Here is a 14,799-nt window from a genome sequence, read left to right as displayed (position 1 = left end):
AGCGAAAATAGGATTTCCTGTTCTGGTGCTTTGAATATTAAACAGCTTCTTGCATTCGAGATGTTTTTGTAATGGCCGTGAGTTTACAGTTTGAATATTTTGTAAAATAGTTTGGTAGAATGTTCTGTAGCAGAACAGAACTTCTTTATTGAATAGTTGTGCAGAGCTATAATAATAATTATTGCTGATAAACTATTATTACTATAATAGATAAAAAATATAATCCTACAACGTATGATAGATACAAAATTAAGAAATACAATAGAATGTCAAAATACACTTTACAAATTTATAAAAATATATCACCGTATACTCAGTTTCAATTGAATAATTTTGGGAGACTGAGATTATAAAGGCACGGGGATGATGATTTAGGTCTGGTTGCACAAAAGCCTGTTAAATTTCAATCATGATTAAACTCCATGAGAACCAATCAGAGAAGGTTTTTTTTCTGAAAAGAAGGCTTCTCTGATTGGCTCACGTGTCATTTAATCGGAAATTAAAATTTAACAGGCTTTTGTGCAACCGGGCCTCAGATTTTTAAACTCGATCATATCGTCACATAACAGCCGTTAATTCTGTTTTTACAGCAATCAAACCAGTTCAATGTGGCGACGTATCTTCTGCAGCAACCAGTTGGGAAGTTTTGCAAATAGTTATTCTCATTTCAGTATGACTTTATCATCATTTAAATATCCTATTTACTGTAGAATCAATATCAATATTACAATAATCATAATATTTATTATTATGCGTTTTCTTAAAAAATGAGTATATTTTCAAAGATTCTCACCTGTAGCGGAAACGGGAGCGGAACTATTTCTAATATTATTGTAATTGTTTGAAAAGTTTTTTAATGCCTTCGATTTAATTAGCAGCTTTAATGTTGGTACATAAGGTGTGTTCAACTAAAAAATCTGAATCAGTTATCTATTCTTTGTTGACTTTAATTAGTGAGATATGATTGCCAGGGAATGGGCGGTTACCTTCCACGTCGGTCAACTGATTGCAATATCTATCTTGATTTTCATCAATCTCGTCCATTTATTCATTTATTAAAAGCTGTACATATTTGTTAAAGTAATGAGACTAAGTAATGTTGAAGTCTGCTAAAGATGAGCAAGTCAAGCTTTAGATAGGTGTACTCTACAAATACTCCAAACGTTTATCGAATTTATTTCTGCCAAAATACTCAACAAAACATTTCTAATGAAACATTGAGAGACTGAATAACGTCTGATAGAAGACCATCGCAGTGACTCAACGCTGAAGGAAGTCATCTGATTAGAATTTCAAAGTTGAATTTTAAGATGGCCTATTTTGAAATGAGATTCCTTCCAGCCACTGCAGTTTATGTTTGTAGATTAGAGATCCCCCACTCCATTCATAGTCTTCCATTCATGTTGCCAGTTTCAACTGGAATCGACGAGTTTGAGGACTCTTCTCAATCATTCTTTTATTGTTTTGAATTTTTCCAATTTTTATCAATAATCATTATTGATTGAATTAAAAATGATGAATCATCGTTTCGGTTACTAATGAAACATTGATTAATGATATAATTAAATTTATCCACTGACCTTGATCTCACATTATGTATGTATCCTTTGAACAGTTATTATCTGATATATCATATCGTGAGTTATGATCAATATAATTGATGAAGGGGAGATTTCGAATTCGATCATACTTGATTGAACCAAATTCCTATGCTATCAATTACCTGATGTATCAAAATCAACTAATCTTTACATTGTAAATTAATTAATCTCTCATCCTCACGCTTTCCATAACCCATGCACAAGCAAAACAAAAATATTGTATTTTTCAATTAGTTTATTGTGAGATTATTTGGGTGACTGTTTCAAAACATAAAACAAAATAATGAATATTTATCTTGTCAAATTAGTTATTTGTGAGATTTTATGGTTGTGTTGGAAGTTATTTATTTTATTCTGTCATTCTTCAATGTTATTCTTTTTATTATGTGTAATTATATACCTAACTTTTTGAGGTGAGGAATGAGGTCAAGCTCACAGAACATTAGGGTCGGCGGGGGGGGGGGTTAGAAGGAGAGGAGTAGAGGTCACGGATAGTATGGTGATGAGGCCCAGAGTTACACCAATAGAATAATCGCTAATATCCTCTTTTCAATCCTCCTTGTCTTCTCCTCCTCCTCCTCATTCAGCTCAAGTTTCTTTTAGTGATACTGGTCTTGCTGAGTTTTCGTCTCTTTTCTCTTCGATCTGTTTTTGTTACTGATTTCTTCTGATTGTTTCTACTCTCCTTTATTTTTTATTTCACCCTATTAATTGTTGTCTCCTCCATTTCCTTAGTTTTTCTTGTATATAAATTTTTCTCCTATTTCTGTTTTTCCCATTCTTTCATTTCCATAAACTTTTATTTTTCTTCTTACTCCTCTTCATGTTTTTATTTTTCTGTCTTAATATTTTTCTTTTTCTTTATTAAAGTCTTTCTTCTTACCGATTTATTCGTTAAATCCTCTTTCTTCTTCCTTATCTTCATTTTCTTCTTATCCTTCTTTTTCAGTCCATTTCAGTTTATTTTATCTCATTTCTTCAACTTATTCACCCTCTAATTCAATTCTTCTTCCTTTTATAACTTCCTAGGCAATATTATTTTCCTCCACCTTTGTTTTGTTTCTTCCCACTTTTATCCACTTTTACTGAATTTTTTAATCTTTTTCTACGTCTGTATTCACTTGAGCTGCCTCTTCTTTCAAGTACTTTCCCTTATCTTTCCATTTTTCGGCTGCTTATCCTTATACCCACCACCATCTTCAACTACTCTTTCTTCGTCCGTTTTCTCTTTTTCCAGATCCGTTTTTTTTCTTTTTCGTCCTTTTTCTACTCTCTACTCAATCGTTTACTTATTCTTTTCTTCTAATCGCCATTTTCATCCTCTTGTGGTCTCCTCCTATTCAAAATCCTCCGCCTCCTCCTCCCCCATCTGTAACTCCCTCCCTTCATCCCTTTCCTTTTCCACTAGCCCCCCAACCACTCAGTCTCTTCCTCTTTCCCGTTGTATTCATCATCATTCCTCCTTCTCTTCCTCCTCCTACTCCACCTCCTCCCCCTCCCAACATGACTACTTCCACTCCTCCTTCACCTTCTAATCTTTCTCCTCTTCTACATCAGCGTTCATCCACTCTTTCTCTCTCCCTTATCTGTCTTTCTCTCTCACTCTCACTCTCTCTGTCTCGCTTATTGTTTCTGGCGAAGTTTGGCTGGTCACTAGGCTCGCAGCTTCACTCTCATCATTGGCGATCAAGGGCTGAGTTGAGAGCCCTCCATGTGAAGCCTATCTCTAGCAACACATCTAAGGTAAGTTAACACTTTTACCACATTTCTTCACTATATTATTGTGATTGGTGCCTTAAATTTCCACAAATCATAATTTAATAATGACAATAAACTCAACATTTTGTAGCTTTTCGTTATCATTTTGTAAATTGTTTCTGAATAAAATTATTTTATTTGAATTACTTCCCCAAGCACGAGCTTGCTCTTTTGGGGAAGTACTTCCCAATATTTCATTTTGTTTATATTCTCTAATCTATTAATTATTTGTTATGAGCAATAAATGAATAAATTGAGTACAATTATTCAACTATATTCAGGTTTCAATCCAAAATGCTGGTTTGTACCGTATATGCTTTTGAAATGAATAAAATTGATGAAAAAGAGAATCACCTACTTTTCGGATATTTTTTTTTCAAAATTTGGGACGGAACAGCCTTGGTCTGAGCTTGTTCTTCCTTTCCCAATCATTCATGCAATTTGTGTATCATCAAATTTATAATTTCAAACATTCACATGAAATTTCCTCCAATCAAATTAGGTCTACTGTAGCAAATCCTCAACTGTAAAATTAAATTGCAATAATGTATTATTTCAAAATGCTACTTTCAGGAATGATTAAAGATCCTTATCCATCCCAAGAAGTCAATCATTGTGGGATAGTTTTTATTCGTGGTTTTGTTGGAATTGTTTGAAAATTTGTAGCTAACTTATGAAAAACGTTCTCTTTTATTTATCATGAATATTCTAAGTATTGTCATAATGAAAATATATCCCAATTAGAATTATAGCTTATCATTATTGGAAGTGTGATGTAGTATCATAACGTTTTGAAAAATAAATGAAAGAATTATTCTTATTCTAACAATTATTTGAGTAGGACACTGATTGAAAAATAATGAACTACAATGATACATTGACTTCAATTATACAAAAATTAATTAAAATACTTTTTATCTTCTCATAACTTGATTTCAATTCATCCTACCAAACATAAACTCAATATCAATATCCAGGTGATACGAATCCAATTGTGTGGGTTGTGCGCATTGTGAAGAGGCAGAAAAATAATACATTTCGTGTTATGGAAGAGGTGAACCCAACATGTACATGAAATTTATTTGTGATGCAGGAGAGGTACCTCTCAGCTTCGACCGCTCCTGCCTACCTCTTCCCTCACTATTTCTAATTCACCCCAATTCTCAGGCTCATCCTAATTCTTATACAAGATTGCCCTACTAAATTTGTTTTTTTCTTACATCATCACAAAACATATTTGAACTGTTAATTGAAAACAACTCAGAACTATTAGTTTTGATAGATACTTAATTGAAATTAGTCTTTCATTCAATTTTTCAGCTGCAATGGCCGACATAACAGCCAGCAACGAAGGCTTCCATGGTTATGAGAAGCCTCCTCACATCTCAAAATGGGAGGCTTTCAAGATTTTCATCTACAATCCTGAGAAGGGTAGCGTTCTCGGCAGGACTGGCTCAAGTTGGGGTAAATAAAATGAGCTTCACGTTATAAAGTCAGCATGTGATTAACATTGGTTTGCTATCCACCTATCCTTGTCAGTAGTTAGACAAAGCCAATAGCTCTGTCCTTTTGCAACTCCGCACTGTTTGTAACGACAAATTGTTTGTAGACTATGTAGAAATATGATGAACTACCAAAATATACCATCTCAATAATGATAAAAATTTATTATTAAAACAAAAAAAATATATTCTCTTGGTGAATAATAAGATATATTATTTGAGATGATGCTTTGTAAACTCCGGACGTGTTTCAAGGCACTGTCTATCTTTAGTGTACCCTGCTAGCGACTCCAATAATATATTAATCTGCAATGCATTATTACATCTTTGTGAGAAAAAATTAACTCATTCACGTGTAATCATATACACATTAATGTGTACAACATATTTAAAAAAATATATAAAAATAAAATAGTCTATAGTGAGGTCTACGTTATAATGGGAGTATTTGATTAACATTGGTGTTGCTATCCTGGTCTATCATTGAACAAAACAGATAGCGCTATCCTTTTCTAGCTCCGCAACTTTGTCAGATTGTTTTTTGACCATGTAGAAGTGTAATTATTAATACTTAACAAACGATTCAATCTCAATTCTAAAGCTGGGTCTACACCACAGTTATTATCAAAATGTTAATAACTTAATTCTTATAGATTCTATTAGATTGAACGAACTTGACAAACACATATGTTCATCATGTGAATGATAAGTTTTGTTCAATCTTATCGTATAGAATCTATAAGGATTAAGCTATTAACATTTTGATAATAACTTTGGTGTGAACGCAGCTTAAAGATTTATTATTCAGGGCCATATGCTAACAATATGTAGATTATTCACTTGTAGATATGGTTGCATTTATCATAATTTGTTTCATAAGGGGCTTAAACGAACAGCTGACATTTATCCGTTCAAGCCAAGTATCTGCATATGAGCCTAAATCATTGAGAAATATACTTTTATTACTAATAAAATATAATTAATTATTTATAAACAAGAATGAACAGTTAATATTACATCAGATATACCGGTATCAGCTATCTTGAAAATAAGGCAGTGATAAGGCAGAAGATCGGCAACTCTGTTCTCCTAACTTTCTTTACTGCCATTATAACGTGGACCTCACTATAGAGTAATCCAAAGTTTAATTTATTGTTAGTCATCAAGTCATCAAGTACCCTTTTATAATTTCAGTGGGTGTAATAAGAAAAGTAAGTAGTCTCAAGATATTTAACAAAATTGTTCTTGATCAATAAGTAAGTGGTTTTCAAATATTGTTTTAATTTTTGTTTTTCAGCTAAGATACTTCTGTTCTACCTGATATTCTACTCAGTGCTGGCTTCAATGTTCGGCATAATGCTTTGGATATTCTACCACACATTGGATCCGAGAGTGCCCAGGTGGACGCTTGATCAATCGCTTGTTGGAAATGTGCCAGGTAATTTCTCATTATAATTGCTTTTATTTGAGACTCCATATTTTTCTATTACTATTTGGTTCTGTCCGTGAAAGATGCACATTAAAAAATGTTCATTATATTCAAGTGGCATTCTACAACTCACTACAAGGCCTCACACACTCAAGGGTTCGTTCATAGCTTGATGTACAGAGAAACGTATTCGTGTTGTATCAAAGAAGAGCCGTAATAGCGGTATGGCTTACGTTAACAGAACAGGTAATAATGTCGATCCTATCCCAAGGTCTTTAGTGATATAGCTTAAGTGTAAGTGCCGTCATAAGTTGTTACTTATCTAGTTTTATGGATATACATATATTCTCGTTGTTTCAGTTTTTATTAGGCATTATTTGACCGAGGGATAACATCAAATAAATATGCTACTATTAGTGGCGAACAAATGATTTTCACTTACACCAGTGGTACCTTGACTTAGAAAAGCAGAGAAATTATAGAATTTCTCTGCTTTCAACTCGGTAAGCTTTTGATGACACGACAGGACAGGACAGAATCATTTACTCTGATGGACAGTAGGAAAATAGGCGAGGAGGCTGTGGTTTATAACTGCGCGAGGTCTACTGTTCACAGAACTACTAGTATACAAATAATATGACTGTTTGGAAAAGGGTCAGCAAGATCAAAATTTGAAGAAGCTGCTGTCTTGGTATCTCAATATGCCAATGCATATGAATACGGAATCACATAGTAATCCAATATTTTGTTAATTATATTTCTTCACTGTTATAAAACGATTTGGCAACTTTGCTGAGCTAGAAAAGGGGTTCGCTATCTGCTTTGTCGAATAATTGACTAGTATAGCAACACCAATACTAATCAAATACTGCCATTATGACGTGTTTGAGTGCATTTAAAGTGCACTATGGAATTAATAACATGGTTTTATCTTTTCTACTCAGGATTAGGATTCCGTCCATGGCCCAATGATACGGACAGCAAGAGTACTCTGATCTGGTACCGTGGCAAGGAGAAGCTGAGCTACAAGTTTTGGACAGATACTTTGGAGAGCTTCCTAGATGGTAAGTCATCATTCATGGGAAAAAATAAATGTTTTAGTTGAAAAATTGAGAAAAAGTAGGCAAAAGTCACAGTTTGGTGAGAACATTTTTCCAAGGCCACTTATATTCTTGAGAGGTGATTGATGAATAATTGATACTGATAATTTATTATTCATATATTATAACTTATTAACACAAGCACACAATCGAATCAATAATTGGGAGAAAATCAACGGGATTTACCCAAAACTGTTTCTCTCGAATTTTGATATTGATGGATGTTTAATTCTACATTTTTATTATAGACCTATAAGTTGGTATTTATAATTATCAGATATCTATTAGAGCATGATTTTTGTTATTGTGGCTTGACCTAACTTCATTCTGAGTCAAATTTATACGTAATTTTAATTTTGTCACCGTACCATACCGCAACACTTGAAAATCAATCGAAGAATTTAATTTACTTCCCGGTTTCTTTCCTACTTTGTTATAATTTTGTTCAATTTTCATATTTGATCCCCCTTCCCTTGGAAACCTCATTTCCCACAAGACTCATTGATTGTCTATAATAATTGTTTCCGTTATTTTCTTTCAAATCATTCAACATCGTATAACAACTCGTATTGTACAAAGTGCGCCAGAAAAACTTACTTATTTGAAAAATTTCCGTGCGTTGAATTGGTCGTGTAGAGGGACAGGAGGAGGTGCATCTGGAGGGGGAAGTTCTCTAATTTATTCTCCCTCAAGTAAATAGCCATCATGCTCCGGTCTAGAAAGCAGCGGGCCTTCGCAGTTGAGAGCTTCTTTTCTAATGGTCGATCACCTTCCGCGCTCGATTTGAAATTCCTCCCCACAGACTCGTTCCTGGCCATAATTCGACTCTGTCGTGGGTTAACTCATTTCAGGAGTGTGGAAGTGTCGCTAAACCCAGAAACGGACTTCATCAAAACTCCAGAAAATATCGAAAGAGTGAGACAGTCATTTGTGCGTTCTCCACGGCGTTCGGCTCGCAAACACGCAGCTGGTATGACAATTTCTGACTCCACTGTTCGAAGAATTTTTCATGAAGACCTTCAACTCCATCCCTATAAATTGGCTGTTGTACAAGACTTGACTGAACGCGATTTTGTTACCCGTCAAAATGCATGTCATATGCTGATTGACAACCTGCCTGAAGACGCGGTCATTTGACAAGGCTCATTTCCACATGCGTTTCCTCAATGCGATTTTTTATGGGGTTATTTGAAATCCCTGGTTTATGTCGATCGACCACGGACCATAGCACACCTCAAGAACAACATTCGCGACGCCGTTGCCAACATACCGTTTGCTATGCTGCAGCGAAATCTCAAAAATCGACTTTATCAGTGTATGCGCAATGGGGGTCGCCATTGGTCTGATGTAATTTTCAAGACTGCATGAAAAAATGAAATATTGTATTCTCATATAAAAAAGATTGAAACAATATCTAAAGTACTTATGTTTTTATTGACCTTACAAATAAGTAAGTTTCTCTGGCGCATCTTGTATAATGTTTTCTCTTGATTTGTATTATATTATGGTGGTGAGATATAGAACTATTAAGCCGCGTTTACACAAGATTTGTCAACTGAGTTTTTGAACTAATTGAACTGGCAATTTGTTCCCAGTTTCTTGAAAAGCACAGCAACTTTTGTCGACAACTTGTGGAAATCCTTGTTTTACAAAATTCTTGTTTCTCACTCAGTGTGAGAAAAGTGAGAAAGTTGCCAACAAAATGTTCGCATCTACAAGTCCAGGCCGACTATAGTAAGAAATTGAAAACTTTTGTTTCTCAACATTTGAGAGGAGCAACTTGTTTACTACAAAAAATGAACAACTTTTTTGTTGACAACGACTATTTGACAATATTTAACCATAGTAGATATTGCGTAATCCACGCCGACTACGGCAAAATATTGGCAACTTTTGTTTTTGTTAGAGAACAGCAACTTGTTTTCTAAAAAAAATGAACAGCTTTTTTGTATAAAACTACTTGTGGACAATATTTTGTCGACAACTTTGGCGTGAACGCAGATTTAATTGATTTATGAATTAATTGATTTAATGTTGCGTTTGCAGTTTACAGGAGGCCAGGTCTGACGCCGGGGAGGGGACAGAACATCTACAACTGCGACTATGATCGACCGCCGGGACGCGGTCAGGTGTGCGACGTCGACGTCAAGAACTGGTTTCCCTGCACCTCTGAGAACAATTTCAACTACCATCAATCGAGCCCTTGTGTTTTTCTCAAACTGAACAAGGTATCCGATCAAATCAATCAGCCAAAGTTCAGTCTGTAAAAATACTCTATGTGCCGGTTGTACAAAAGCCGGTTAAATTTTAGTCGTGATTAATTTCACAAGAACCCATCAGAACAACATTGAAACTTTTTCAGCACTACTGGGGAATTCTAAATAAAATTCTGTGGTTGAATTAGACATTTGATAAAGTTGCAATTCTACACAATTTAGCAACTCTGTTATTTTTTCGGATGGAGAGCCAAGTCTCACTTTTCTCATACATACTTTTTTAAAGTAACTTAATTCATTCGATATGTTTCTAGATAATTGGTTGGCAACCGGAGTACTACAATGAGACTGAAGGCTTTCCAGATAATATGCCAGGTGACCTCAAACGACACATTGCCCAACAGAAGAGTATCAACAAGCTGTTTGTAAGTGTGACTTTAAAATTATAAAATTACATAGAATAAGCATTCAGTAATAGCAAGTTTGTTGCCATTTCAATAATAATAATTGACATTATTTTAAACCAATATTAGCACTGTTAGCGACTCCGTAGAATTTTCGCTAGAAAAATGTGTTGAAATGTCGAGACTCTAGCGCCCCATTGTTTCAATTAACAGAACTACGTGGACGTCTGGTTAACTTACAGTAACTTTATAACCATATGGTTATATAGTTACTGTAGTTTAATTACAGTCAAATCCGACAGGGCGTGCTCTATCTTATGTGAATCTACCACTTGTCTTTGTTTTCTCAGAATATTGGGGAACCGAGCTTCGCTCTGGAGTTCAAAAGCATAGAAAATTTATTACAAAAGAGGAAATTATAATATATTTAGAATGATATACTATGTTTGCTACAATATTTGTTAATATACTATGTACTATTCTACACTTATAGCATCAAGTTACTTTTTTGGACTTTTTAGAGTAAAAATGCTGCCCAACATTCACAACTATATATGAAGTTTTCACTTGAGAATTACTTCCAATTCTACTAAGCAAAAAGGACTGTTATTCATACACTATGAACACTGAAAATGGTCATTGCTGATATTATGTGTCATCAATTTATTCACAAGATACTGCACATGCAAAGGCTGGAAGCCCCCAGCAGCTGAGTGCATCTTCAGTACTGCGCATCTTTTCGTGGCCACTACCTTGCATTCTAGGTACATTGGGTCCGGTATACGGTCGCTTCCTCCAAAAACATTTAACTTAAATTCCAGTTGAAATGCCTTGATTAAACGGTTTAATACTTGAACCAACTTTGGAGAAATCTATCCTAAAAGATGTAAGACAGGACTTGTCCCAACTTTGCCACTTCATGTGAATCATCACTATTTTATAGTTTTATTTTCCATATACTTGTGTTGTGTTACAGTGTGCTACTTGTATCATGATATCAATTAATAGACTTCACGGTATTTGAAATTATTCGGCTATTTAGGCTACATGAATAACGTTATTCTACAGTAGATGAGAACTCTCTCTCACTTTTCAAATCAAAGCCACGTGAAAAATAATTACAGTATGTGATATGGGCTGATCATGTGAAGTTTTCTCAAATACCATTATTGCTCTAAATCAGTAACGTCCATTTTTGTAGATGCAAACAATCTGGATAACTTGCGAAGGAGAGGGTCCTCTAGACAAGGAGAATGCAGGGGAGATCCAGTACATCCCTAGACAGGGATTTCCGGGCTACTTCTACCCTTACACTAATGCCGAGGGCTACCTGAGTCCCTTGGTAGCCATTCACTTCAAGAGGCCTAAAAGTAAGTACCAAAATCATTTATTTACTCCCCCAAAAATATTGTACTTGAGAACTCATTGAAATCAGGATACTATGTTGTAGTACAATAGACATAGAGTAAATAGAAAAACCTTTTCGCCACACTGCACAGAAAGCAGCTGTTTCCCAGTCCCTACATAGATCTGAAAGACATTGTTTGCAGACGACTCTCATCTGACGTCAGAACAGGTTTCTTTCCGGCTAAGGCCGGAAATAGTACCCTTTCCGGCCGCTAACATGGAACTAAGAAAGGTGAAAGAGAAATGGTCTTTAGCATTGGGAGCTAATGTATCGGATTTTCGGATAGATATTCCAAGCCAGGGCGGAGCTTATAGATGACTTGAATAGAACAGACCAATCAGCATCTACTTGACAACATCAGCTGTTGGAACGCACAAGAGACCCACAAAACCGTCTAACTTTTTGGCGTCAGCTATACCTGTAGTGTGGCGAAAAATATTGTACGCGACTCTCTCAGAAAGGTGTTTACTGTATTCGGATAAAATATTCCAGGGCTCGGCAAGCCTCGCCCGGGAAACTATTCTCATACCGTAAACACTAACTTTCTGTCCTTGTAGCGTAATATACTATTATTTGTCAAAGATGTACAAATAAAAAGTAATTTTCCATGGCTTTTGTTCCTTGCGCGGAAACATGTACAATAAATATTATCCACTTTTCTCTGTAGGGCTGCTGGATTAAAAGCCTACCACCAAATATTAAGTAAATTATTATTAAATACTACATTAGAATCTTTTAATGTGTGTATAATTATTAAACAAAAGCAATCAAGGTATATATTGAAATAATAGTTCGATGGTAGTAAAGGAAAATTCAGTAAACCACGAACAGATTTTCAAAAGTAATAGTAGTACTTTAAGCGAGATAGCGGCCAAGCCTAGTAGTCTAGGATTCGCAGCTTCACTCTGCTATCGCTGCACCGGACATGGATCGATTCTCATTCCTCTGGCATCAACTTTCACCACCCCTGAAACAGTTACAGCAGATGTTTCGCAGGACTCTACTAATTTCGAAGTATCAATTTATTACAATGAGAATAATGATAACTTACTGAAGGATCAACAGAATCAAGCTCAAAACTGTTCCTATTCCGATGTATTAATAGGAAGTTGTAAAAAACAATAATTTATGAATCAGGTTGTGTAGATCAATTAAAGTGCAATTTTCCTGAAGTTATCTGCCGGTTGCACGTAAGCCTTAGAAATTCAACCGTGATTAAATGACGGTTAAATCCTCTCACAAGAATCAATTGAATAAATGTGTTCATTTGCAGCGGATTTAATAATTAACATTGTTGCAATATTTGCAGCAGGTGTAATAATCAACATTGATGCAATGTGTTTGTTTGCGGCGGGTGTAATAATCAACATTGATGCAATGTGTTTGTTTGCAGCGGGTGTAATAATCAACATTGATGCAATGTGTTTGTTTGCGGCGGGTGTAATAATCAACATTGATGCAATGTGTTTGTTTGCAGCGGGTGTAATAATCAACATTGATGCAATGTGTTTGTTTGCAGCAGGTGTAATAATCAACATTGATGCAATGTGTTTGTTTGCGGCGGGTGTAATAATCAACATTGATGCAATGTGTTTGTTTGCAGCGGGTGTAATAATCAACATTGAGTGCAAGGCTTGGGCGAAGAACATCTATCACGATCGCAAGGAGGGCATCGGCATAACTCACTTCGAGATTCTTGTCGACTGACAATCAATCAAAGGCTGCTAACCGCCATTTAAAACTTGAACCAATCACAGATGATAGCTGCCAATCACAACCGTCGGTTATGATTACTAATTTCTGAATTCTGATTTCTCATTAAATGGTAAACTGATAACTGGCTCCATTATTAGGGCCAAGCCACGCAAGAATTTTTTTCAGGACAGGAAGCTCTCCGATTGGCTGATTGGTTGGCGTATCGAGAGAGCTTCCTGTCCTGTCGTGCCGACTGAAAAAACGTCTTGTATGGCTTGGCTCAATATCAAAACAAGATCTTCAATGAAATAAATTTAAGTAAATAACACTATTCTATAGGTGATAGTATTGAATCCATATCAAGAGCTGGACAAGATGACCTCACGCTCAAAAAGACAACAGAATTCTAAGGATATTCACCAATGTAACGTTTTATCAAACAGGTTCGACTGACAGGTAGAAAGGATTGAATTTTTATTGTTCTTCAGTCGCCTGTACTGCGATCTTAGCTCTGTCGGAATCAACTGCTACTAACGTTCAGATTTTGCTTGCCAGATTAACAGTGCAGTCAACAAATGTTTGGTGAAAACATTACAGTACTTTTGTGGCTGGTCTAGGGGTCTAAACCTGTACTGAGATTAACACTTTTCAGCGTCGGTGGAAATGATCCAAGTGAATAACTCAATGAATTACACTATTCATAGACAATTCTGGCCAAGATGTTTAAATAGCAACAAATCCTCGGTTATTGGCCGATGTCTGCATATTATAGTTATTCTCCAATTAAGTATCTTTGAAATTCCATCAAACATTTTTTCAACTATTAAACAAAGAACTATTTATTCATTTATTTACAAAAAATACATACATACAGGTATGGGAACAACAGGCATTATAGCCCAAAACTGTTCCTGATTCAACATCACAAAGTTCTTCATAATTATCAAGAAAAAAGTTAATGAAAAATTGAAAATGATTAAAAAAAATAAGTAGTAAACCAATAGGAAATATTAAGAATATGAATAAAAATAAGTACTAATTTAACAAATAAGACAGAATATGATTTATAATATGAGAGTACAATAAAACAGAATTTCGTTCCACTCCAAAGAAACACAGTTAAGAGAAAAGAAAAAATCATAATATGTTATACTATATAATTATGTTGTAACAATTATTAATAACTACCATCAAGAGATAGGCCAAACAACTCATGCGTCACCGACCACATAGGTACCAACCCTTCTTCGACACGCGCGCACAATCGAATCAACCGACCCACCAAATATATCCACACCGACACAGCTCACATTGAATAGGCGCTGCATCCTTTTGATTGGTTCATAATAACTGTAGTCCGTTCTGCAGAAGGCAATTGAAAATGTATTGCAAGATCTAGCTGTCAATCGCGGAACATGGAAATTAATCAATGATAAAAGGGAAGGGCTGTCCAATGCACCATTCACTAGCTTACATAGAAAAGTAATGCCATGCATATCCCTTCTAGAAGCCAGCAAATGTAATTGAAATTGTTCTCTGAGACCTGTTACAGAAAAATCAAATGGACATACAATTTTATATTTTATCCAGTATAGGTATCTCAGGAATCTGTTCTGCACTCTTTCAATGTCGTGAGCCGTGCCGGTCCGGTAAGGTGACCAAATTACTGAACCATACTCCAATCCA

At 35.3% G+C, this 14,799-nt stretch overlaps 1 protein-coding gene across 1 annotated transcript; it reads left to right on the top strand.

The window, feature by feature from the left end:
* Positions 1 to 2,231: 2,231 nt before the first annotated feature.
* Positions 2,232 to 13,255, top strand: LOC120348825 (sodium/potassium-transporting ATPase subunit beta-2-like). Its single transcript, XM_039423318.1, has 8 exons — positions 2,232 to 3,344; positions 4,680 to 4,823; positions 6,159 to 6,299; positions 7,235 to 7,354; positions 9,437 to 9,618; positions 9,921 to 10,031; positions 11,212 to 11,380; positions 13,022 to 13,255. The coding sequence occupies exons 2-8, from the start codon at positions 4,685 to 4,687 to the stop codon at positions 13,123 to 13,125; spliced, it is 966 nt and encodes a 321-aa protein (XP_039279252.1). The 5' UTR covers positions 2,232 to 3,344; positions 4,680 to 4,684; the 3' UTR covers positions 13,126 to 13,255.
* Positions 13,256 to 14,799: the final 1,544 nt, after the last annotated feature.

Source organism: Nilaparvata lugens, chromosome 3, assembly GCF_014356525.2.
Source record: "Nilaparvata lugens isolate BPH chromosome 3, ASM1435652v1, whole genome shotgun sequence".
NCBI lineage: Eukaryota > Metazoa > Arthropoda > Insecta > Hemiptera > Delphacidae > Nilaparvata > Nilaparvata lugens.
The sequence above is the reverse complement of the archived record's forward strand: the minus strand, read 5'-3'. Positions and strand labels throughout refer to the sequence as shown.